The sequence below is a fragment of the Xyrauchen texanus genome, chromosome 47 (genome assembly GCF_025860055.1).
Source record: "Xyrauchen texanus isolate HMW12.3.18 chromosome 47, RBS_HiC_50CHRs, whole genome shotgun sequence".
In the NCBI taxonomy this organism is placed as follows: Eukaryota; Metazoa; Chordata; class Actinopteri; order Cypriniformes; family Catostomidae; genus Xyrauchen; species Xyrauchen texanus.
In genome coordinates this window covers 15,107,267-15,117,831 of record NC_068322.1, presented here as the reverse complement: position 1 = coordinate 15,117,831, position 10,565 = coordinate 15,107,267, and the positions used below count along the sequence as shown (strand labels likewise).

General features: G+C 40.5%; 1 protein-coding gene across 2 annotated transcripts; it reads left to right on the top strand.

Annotated features, from left to right (window-relative positions):
- The first annotated feature begins 1,063 nt into the window (after positions 1 to 1,063).
- LOC127638932 (cyclin-dependent kinase inhibitor 1B-like) lies at positions 1,064 to 4,538 on the top strand. 2 transcript variants are annotated; one of them, XM_052120701.1, is made up of 3 exons: positions 1,064 to 2,544; positions 2,779 to 2,911; positions 3,579 to 4,538. In XM_052120701.1, exons 1-3 carry the CDS (start codon positions 2,026 to 2,028, stop codon positions 3,629 to 3,631), a joined length of 705 nt encoding a protein of 234 aa, XP_051976661.1. In that variant the 5' UTR covers positions 1,064 to 2,025; the 3' UTR covers positions 3,632 to 4,538. The 2 variants fall into 2 exon arrangements, with proteins under 2 accessions (XP_051976661.1, XP_051976662.1); XM_052120702.1 differs by having other exon boundaries at positions 1,741 to 2,473; positions 3,579 to 4,537.
- Positions 4,539 to 10,565: the final 6,027 nt, after the last annotated feature.

The window sequence follows — 10,565 nt, the reverse complement described above, 5'->3', positions numbered from 1 at the left end:
GTGTTGTGCAAGCTCAGTTTGAGAATGTAATTTGGACGTGACGATATGCTGTCTGCTCGGACCAGTCGCTGGCAACAGGAAGTGTCAGGAACAGATGGAGCATGACCACTGCTGTGTCACCACTGCCAGCCATTAGAGTGCCCTCTCTTAACCTTCTCATTCTCATAAATTGCTCTCTGTTACTAGCATAGTTTTAAGTTCACACTGATGATTACTACTACATTACACTCACTAGATGGCACTACAGTCATATGTGTTTTCAACAATATTGCATATTTTCCTTAAAACATTCAATGGGGATATACAGTATACAAAAAAGAGAAAAATACTTCAACATTAAAGGAATGTTCTGGGTTCATAACAAGTTCAACTCAATTGACAACATTTGTGGCATAATGTTGCTTGCCAGAAAGAATGTATGTTGACTCGTCCCTCCTTTAAAAAAAACCTAAAATCTGGGTTACACTGAGACACTTACAATTCAAACTTTGTTGCAATGACAACCTAACGCCTTAAACCCTAAAACAACCGAAAAAAATACTTTACAGCTCAAATAATACATGAGGTTTAACAGAAGAATTAATGTAAATTCTTTTATAAAATTATAAGCTTCATATTTCTGCCTTTAATCCTCCAAAATTAGGCCCATTCACTTCCAAAGTTTAAGTGCCTCAATTTAGCCTCGTTTTTTTAAGGAAAAGGAGGAACCAGTGGAAATTACTATTTATTTATTTTTGTGTGTGGTAATCGACATCATGCCACAAATGCTGTCGATTGAGCTTAACTTAAATTGAACCCGAAATATGCTTTTAAAAGTATATTACAGCAAAGAAAATAATTTGCCAAGAAGTCAGAAATACACAAATAATTACACATTTTAAAAACGATGTGAATGTGTGGGACCTGACATTATTATTACTAATAATGACTGCAAAATTTGTGACAATCAGTTATTTTATTTTTTGGCAGCTGGAGCACCATCGTATTACTTTTACAATTTCATTATTATCATTATAATTTGACCCATTGATTGACAAATTAATAATATATACAAGTATACAATTCATGACAAACTAATAATAAGTTAAATAATAAATAAAAATAAAACGTGTTTTGCTCCACAAAGCTTGCAATTCTTTTCTCACAATTTTTAAGGCCTAAAGCCTACACACATACACCAACTATTGAAAAGGAAGTGCAGTCTGAAGGAGTATGGTGGTGTACGAGTTCAGCTACTTATTACTGGTAATGCCAAAGTCTGCAAGAGATAAGCAGGCTGCCAACTATGACCTCAGACTTGACGGGGAGATAGCAAACCACACCAGAGTTTTACAGGAGACAGAGTACGCTTCACAAGTACACAGCCGCTGGGCAAGTGTCTGAATGTCCTCATGATATTCCATCACAGTTCTGTAACACCTCTAAAAACACGGCCAGTACATTAACTGTAATATTCTCGCATTTATAATACCTTCTGACGAGTCAGGTGAGTGTCTGCAATTCGGACAGTTCGCAAACGCAAGGTTTCAGACTGAAGGCAAGCCGTCTCGAGCATGTGTATCCATTCTCACAGGTAGGCGGGACCTGTGCTCCCCCAGCCAATAGAAATGTCCTTGGTTTAAATGGCCTCTGTTGTCAATCATTGAGAGTGCGCCTTAGATATTTCTGCGCTGTTTCAGTGGTGGGCGGGTCTTGTGCTCACCAGCCAATGGAAATTATCCTCTGTTTAAATAGCCTATGCTGTCAATTTTTTTTACTCCCAGTTTACTTGCAATCGCCATATTCGGTGCTCGCCTACTCGAATGATTAGTCTGTTTTTCTTCGGAATTACTACGAGACGGGATTGGAGCCGCGCGCTGTGTTGATGAGCGCTCGCGATCGTCGCTGTTGTCGTTCTGCATTACATTCACGCGCTTGTTATGAGTGCGCCTGGTTCACTTTGCGATTACTTGGGCGCGATTGTGTTTAGTTAGTGCGTTCGGTTCGATTGCAACTACGATTCTTGGGCAGAGTTTCATGTGAAAAATGTCAAAAGTGCGCGTCTCGAATGGAAGTCCGACGCTGGAGCGGGTCGATGCGAGGCAGGCGGACCACAAGCCTCTCGTGTGCAGGAATCTGTTCGGATCTTTGAATCGCGAAGAGTTCGAGAGGGATGTTAAGGAGCAACTGCAGGAGCTAGAGAAAGCATCCTCGGACAAATGGAACTTCGACTTTGGCAAAAACGAGCCGCTCTCGCCGGGCAAGTACGAGTGGCAGGAGGTGGACAGCCAAGACGTGCCGGAATTTTACAGCAGAGCACATCGTGCCAAACGGGCTGAGACTGTGGAACATAACCGGAATCACGATTATTTGTTGACAACTCCCTCTCTGGAGATCGGAGGGGAGGACTCTGGAAGTACAGAGCCTGGGAGTCAGTCGGATTGCCAAACAGCACGGACCACACCGAGGAAAAGACCGTCGACGGAGGATGAGGGTAAATGTTTGCAAGCTCGTGACAGCCGGGCATTACGAATTACGTCAGCTGCCTCTCCAGAAACACTGACGGTTGGGGCGTCTAATAGTTTATTACAAAGTATATGCATTGACCCCGTGAAAGAAATTGTAACAATTGCTTGTGGTGAAACTGGTTACTCCCACGGTGTGACATGCAAATCTGCACTGGACAGCTTTGGAGTAAACACAATATGCTTCTGCACGCGCCTCTGATAAAGCCAGCAACACTGTGGCTAATTATTATTATTATTATTATTTTTAACAGCATTCTCATTGTTTCAATAGATCTTCCTTGCCAAAGTAAAAGACCCAACGTCCATCCGACCGAAGCGAACCACTGTCCAGATACGACAGATTCGGGCGAGCAGGCGCCCTGCAAATCAGACCCCAAAACGTAAACAAGGACTTTTACGCAAAGGTGAGTTTCAAACGTAACCTGAAATGATGCATTCTTCTAGCATATGTGCTGGTGGGAAATAACACGCAGACACATGCTTCCTTGCAGTCTAGTATGAAAAGAAATACGTCAAACGTTGAAATTTATTATTTGCCTAGTGCGTGACATGAATCGCATGCATCGCCGTGTTTTCCTCATAAGCAGTCCTATGTTTGTTCCTTGACGTCTTGACTGTCATAGTCTCGTTCAAGTAAAGTGTTTGGTCTGGTGTTTTTTTTTTTTTTTTTTTTAACTGACACGTTTGGACATTCTGCCATTGCAAAATTGACAACGTCTTTCAAATGCACAACATTGTAGTAACACGTCAGCAGGTCTCTTGTAGGGCGTACTGGCGCGTGCGGGATTGCGCGTGGGAGGAGGCGGGGGACCGAAAATTCCTCACGTCTGATTTTGCAATTCAGTCCTTGCCATATATTAACAGTGATTAAAAAAACATAGTTGGAATTAGCCGTATTATAAGCACCAATATATGCTGAAAAATTGTCAATTTATTTTTTCAAGCATGAGTGATATAGGTATTATATTTGATGTTGTTTTGATTTTTATTTGAGTTTTTTGAACACAGATATTCCATGTTTTTTTATGTGCAAACTAATGTTTTTTTTTTTTTTTTCTGTTGTTCCAACAGAGATGAAGAAGCCTATTTTCTCCATCAAATACTTCAAGAGCTTTATGAAGTAAACAGGGACATCAGTTGGTTATATATATATATATATATATATATATATATAAATAAGCCTTGGAGAGGCTGTATAAGCACTGAATTTTTACACTAAAGTTTTGGCACTCGAAAGAATATATTTGCCTCAAAAGCAGACAATGTAGCAGTGTGCAATTGGAGTTGCTTCATTTGTTGTTTTACTACCTATGTATATACTTTCATTTTATATGTTGCACATTTAAATGTAAAATTAAGATAAAAAAAAAAAAAACAATCATTTATGATGGCGTGCATTTGAATTGCTGTGCAGTATCAAAACGTCTCCCTTCAAAATTATCCCTCTTTAAAAAAAGCATATATGTACACACAATTTCCTCTTAATTAAGCTTCACAGTCCCATTGTCTCAGTTTAAGGCTGGCTCAGGATGTTAACAGTCAAAAAATAGACTTTAATGTGTATCAGTTTAGTGCTGAACAGCAGCACAATCTTGGCCATTTTTAAGTTGCACAAATATGTCACTGTCTGAAAAGCATGAGAGAATTTGTCACCTCGAGTGATCTGGCTAAATCAAAAAAAATATATTGTTTTGAAATTTGCATTAAAACCATTGGGGATGTTTATTGGTAATTCATATGACATTCATCTGTCAATGTAACAGCTCATTTGTGTTCCTCTCTGGAGGGGTCGTGACTCCAAGTGTGGTATTAAGGTTTTCACGGTTCTTAACAGTATTACTATATCCCTAGGTTATTCCACTATTTTTTGTTTATTATTTTATTTTGACATTTTGGAATAATCTTAAAATTCACATGAACTACAACAGACAAAAATAATTGTGCAACTGTAATGACCAATTCATTTCCTTTTATGTGAGTTTTTATATTTCCATTAATTGCTGTAGCATAATGTTTATATATATATATATATATATATATATATATATATATATATATATATATATATATATATAAATAAATATATATTCTTTGTTTTTTACTTTTTTTCTTTAACACTGGGCCATATAATTAAGAACAACATTAGTCCATGAAGCCAGTTCTTTGCCACAATATATTTGGCTTTCATGTTGAACATGACATGGCACTATGACAAAAATATGTATAAACCAATGAAAGGAAAAAAATAAAATGAAATAAGACGTTACACTGCATGTGTTAAAAACTTTGAAGTGTATCTGTGCATATTGCTTTGTAAAGGATAAGAAAAACAAAACAAAGGAAAACAAACTGAGAAAATTATACTAACTTATTTATGTCAAGCTTTTTTGTTGTTTATGACTATCCAAAGTGGCATTTGTGCAGTTTCTGTATGTACTTCTTTTTATAAGTTTTTTTTTTTTTTTTTTTTTTTTGCAAGGTTGCAAACTGAGCCTATTAAGAATTTGATGTGGATTGTGTACTGCTTTTTAAATGAGATGATTAAAACATAATGACCTGGACACCTTTATCTGAGTCAATTGTATTATACCATGCAGACATTTTTTTAAAACACAAAAAAAATTATTTATTTTTTTGTCACGAACTAAGCACACAATCACCTGCACACGCAAACCGACACATGAATATAAAAAAAAAGACAAATACACAGATTTTCAATTAAACTGCACCATATATTTTAATTAAATATTATTTGTCACCTAAAGTAGGACAAATTGCCATATGAAATAACGATTTTCTGACCTAGTGTAGCTAATGGGGATCTCGTACTACCTGATCAGGATAACTTGCATTTAGTCTTATACCTTTTTTAAACCTTATTATATCTATATATTACATGCAAACTCTCTTAAATTGCTAGCTCAAGGTTGAAACTTATTCTGACACAGCAAGTTATCAAAAAAAAAAAAAAAACACATACCCGGGATATTTATCACGATACAAGTTAACGTGTACAATAACTTTCGCTTCGGATATTGCACATTATTTATTTTTACGACAAATGCAGTATATTTTACAGTACGTTTCAATTTAGTGTTTATGCACGCGCACCATTTCGTTATTTTGTTTAATGCGCAACAAGTTGTGCGTAAATCCTGCAGCATTTTCAGACACACAACTGGCTTAGCTCTCCCTACTCCGATAAAAAAACAACAAAAAAAAAACAAGGACACGTCCCAAGAAGAGGGAAAAAAGCCAAGATACTGACATACGGGTTGTCCAATCAGACAACTATTAAGAAAAACACACCACTCACTTTAGCCACTGAGAATGCTTCGCGGCGCACTTGAGGCTGGAGTAAGCGTGTTTGTACAGAGTGTTCTGTTCGCAAAGCACATCCCCGAATAAGAGCCATTGGTCAGAGTGATATTTTTGCTGATGTTTGCGAAAGGGAAGGGAGAGGTGAGTTTGCCCCGAGGGTTAAATCGCATGGTTCTTTCGATACCCCGTCCTTCTTCCACTCAAAAATCAGGGCTGCCTGAAAGATGACAATATACACGTCCGAACTGCACACTGCTGGAGTTGTAGCATTTTACGCACACACACACACTTAGAGTTGCATTTATAGGACAATTATATCCTCCAGTATCATCAGATTTTTGCTATAACTCTTGGGTACGAGTGAATACAATAAAACAACTGTACATTAGCATACATTCAGGCAATGGTAAACTGTATAATGAAGGTAGACACCATTTATTAAAGTATATTTTATCTTATCTTATCTTTATCTTATTGACCAAAACTATGGTTTGATATTTCTGAACGCTACCTTTTACATTGTCGCTGTTTCATAAATAGTTTTTTGCTTCATAAGTGTTTTACATTATATATTGCTGAAGCCAGTAACGTGCAGTATAATGGCAACCTATTGTGACTTAACCCTACTCTTGTAAGGACATCAATGTATGAATTTGAATTGTGAGAACAATTGTTGATTCATGACTGTGTATACCTGATGTTTCAATGATAGGTTAATTTTCACTTGATATTTTTCTATTTTAGGATTGCATGAAAAAATGAAAAAAATTATTCTTTGATTTTAATATTAACATAATTTTTGTATTATGATTGTTGTGATGGTTTTATATATTTGAGTTTTTGTATGATCATGATTATTGTTTTTTTGGGTGATTAATCATGTGTCAATTGTTTAAATCATGTGATTTTTCAGATACTAAATGTTTGTATTCTATGACAAATCATGCTTGCGAATGTAGGGATACGTGATGACGTCATGGAAAACTCTGCTTAGCGACGCCCTTCCCATTAACTCCCGCAAATGTCTGTGTAAAGCAGTTCAATGGAAAGGAGGAGGCGAGAACCGGCTTGACAATATAAATAATAGTTTAATGAAGAAATAAACCAAACGACACAAACACACATAGGACAGACATCTGCCCATAAACGTTCTCTCTCTGTCGCACCACCATCCGCAGCCGGCCTTTATCCCTCTCGGAGGCTTGATTAGCCTGATAAGGGACCGGGTGTGTAAAATCACTACCTGGCCCCGCCCTCCACCCTGTCACATTCCTCCCTCGTTCTCTCAGGGTGGAGAGTCCCCGGCATGATGTACACACACCCCCCCCCCCCCACCCTGGGCGAGGGCGTGCCTTATGCCCCATCTGCCGGCAAGTATGCCTCCCCGCCTTCCTGAATCTGGGAGGGGACAGGTGGAGGGAAACAATAATGAAAACTAGGGGGGTACTCCCTGTAACAGTGCAGTACCCCCCAACAAAAAAAAAAAAAAACAGTATAATTTAAAAGAGAGGGAAAAGACCAACGCGGAGCGGCAGTGGGAGAGAGAGAGAAAGAAAAAAAAAACACTTACTCGCCGGTTCTCCGATACGCCTTAGCTTGGTCCTCGGCCACTCCTCCACCCTCTAGTGGAGGACAGCTGCACTTCCCCGGGCATATCGGAGGCTGTCCTCCAGCCCCCAGCAGAAGGAACCCCCACCACGTTTTTGAGGAACAGAAGGGATCTCCCCGGCCCCTTGCAGTGGTTCTCCCGCTCCAGGTCGTTGGCAGTGAGTCCCCTCCCTGCTCGCGGTCGGCGGTCTCAGACCCTGCCACTTTTCAGCGGCTGGTAGGGGTCTCCTTCGCCCCGGCAGCGGCCCTGACCGCTCCAGGCGGTCGGCTAGGAGCCCCTTCTCCCCTAGCGGTCGGCGGCCAATTCCTCCACTTCCAGGCGGCCGAGCTCCTCTGTACCCCAGAAGAGAGCTGCGGCTGCTCGGTTGGGGTGGATGGTAGCGGCGAGAACTTCACTTATAGCGTATCCCTCCTCCTTCCTGGGTTTCGGCACCAGTGTAAAGCAGTTCAATGGAAAGGAGGTGGTGGGAACCGGCTTGAAAATATAAATAATAGTTTAATGAAACATGGTGTTCATGGAACCAAGAATGAGGATTTGTGTTCAATTGCTCTAAACATATTGAAACACCAAGACCTCATCTGGAAGGCTGTGAAGGATAACAATACTTGATTCCTGCAGATGTTGCTGTGAGATCAAAATTATGGCCAATTGTGAAGAAGGCTAGAGAAGAAGGTAAGAAGGCGTCCTTCTTGTGTCCGTTTGTGTTAATTGACGGACAGAAAATTTAAGCAAAATAAACAACAGATTGGAACTTTGGAGATGGAACAGTAACAGCTTTTGACGTAATCAAAGGAACTACAACTGTTAATCTGTGAAATGCTTTGACAACCATGCCGCAATTTCACGTTCTAATGATGTCACTTTTGAGACATTATTGATTACCGTAATTTCCGGACTATAAGCCGCAACTTTTTTCCCACGCTTTGAACCTCGCGGCTTATACAATGACGCGGCTAATATATGGATTTTTTCCGCTTTCAAATTTTATAAAAAAAAATAAAAATAAACATTCTGTGACGTGCTCAGTTTTTTGGTGGCGTGAAGCTTTCATTAGACCAATGAAATTGCCGAACGGGTTAAGGTCAAAACAACTTTTTTTGTATACTGTTTAGATTAAATCGAGCGCGCTCAAACTTCCCATCATTCTGATTACGGTAGTAGCCTAATTTTGTCACCCTCACCATGGCAAAGACATGGAGAAACGCATATGATGCTGCTTTCAAGTTGAAGGTTTCAAGAGATGGTTGTTGACTTTAGGAGAGCACAGGGTGAACACACTCCGCTGAACATCGACGGCTCCTCTGTGGAGATCGTCAAGAGCACCAAATTTCTTGGTGTTCACCTGGCGGAGAACCTCACCTGGTCCCTCAACACCAGCTCTATCACCAAGAAAGCCCAGCAGCGTCTCTACTTTCTTCGAAGGCTGAGGAAAGCACATCTCCCAACCCCCATCCTCACTACATTCTATAGAGGGACTATTGAGAGCATCCTGAGCAGCTGCATCACTGCCTGGTTTGGGACTTGCACCGTTTCGGACCGCAAAGCCCTGCAGAGGATAGTGAGGACAGCTGAGAAGATCATTGGGGTCTCTCTTCCCTCCATCAAAGACATTTACAAAAAACACTGTATCCATAAAGCAACCAGCATTGTGGACGACCCCACACACCCCTCACACAAACTCTTTACCCTCCTCCCGTCTGGCAAGAGGTACCGAAGCATTCGGGCCCTCACGGCCAGACTGTGTAACAGCTTCTTCCCCAAGCCATCAGACTTCTCAATACTCAGAGACTGGTTTGACACACACGTGTCCTGAGTTGCACTTTAATAACTGCCACTTTATAACTGTCTGCTACCTCAATAACTGCTATGTGCATAGAACATTATCTCATAGTATGTTATGTTTACATTTTTAGAAACTGTCATCTTTTTGCACTACTGAGTACTGGTCGGCGCTGCACTGTCTATTGTCCTGTTCATTGTCAGTAATTTGTTGTACTGTCCTGTACTTTTTGCACATGTTTGCACGTGCACTTTATATAGGTATATATAGGTAGTTTATATAGGTATTTTATTTCGTTGTGTAGTCTCATGTGGTCCTATGTTGGTCCTTTGTTGTTTTTATGTAGCACCATGGTCCTGGAGGAACGTTGTCTCGTTTTTCTGTGTACTGTACTAACTGTATATGGTTGAAACGACAATAAAAACCACTTGACTTGACCTTGACCTTGAAGGCGATTGATCTGGCTGTTGGAAAAGTAAACAGAGCTGCTGAACGGGAGCTTGGTCTTAATGAGTCGATGATAAGACGTTGGAAACAGCAGCGTGAGGAATTGACTCAGTGCAAAAAGACAACTAAATCTGAGGCGATTCAACTCCGACACCGAAGGAGATGACTTCAGTGGTTTCAGTGCACAGGACGAGGAAGATAGTGACCAATGACTTTATTGGTAGGCTACTGTTTACTGCAAATGTTTTATTACAAGCCGTGTGTGGCAGCGGGGGCGTGGTCAAGCGCCCGTCCGGGAGAGAAAAGCTGTAGGCCTAAGGGCGCTTACACCTGCGCTAAATTATGTCTAACACCGGTGTCTAATTTCAAGTGCCCTGCTTCACGTGTCCTTCTTGGGAAAACTGTCACATGGGCACCAGTGTGACAGTTTCCAGCAGGGCACTTGACGTTCCAGGTAAGGCTTTTAATGGCCACAGCAATGTTTACAATCAATTTTATAAAGTTTCTCAATTCTTCTATGCGCCAACATTAGACTGACATGTGTCACTCTCTCAGCTCTGTGGCTGCTGCCTTTTTATGCCGCTCTCCCCATGCTTACTGAAATTAGACAACGGTGTTAGACATAATTTAGCTCAGGTGTAAGCGCCCTTACCGCTTTTCTCTCCCGGACGGGCGCTTGACCACGCCCCCGCTGCCACACCGTGTTTCGTTAAAGCCTATTTATTTTTGTTACAAGCCGTGTTTCGTTAAAGCCTGAGTAAAGTTCATTTGTTTCAATGTACCGGTAGGCACCTGCGGCTAATAGACAGGTGCGGCTTATTTATGTTCAAAATAATATTTTATTTAAAAATCAGTGGGTGCGGCTTATATTCAGGTGCGCTCAATAGTCCGGAAATTACGG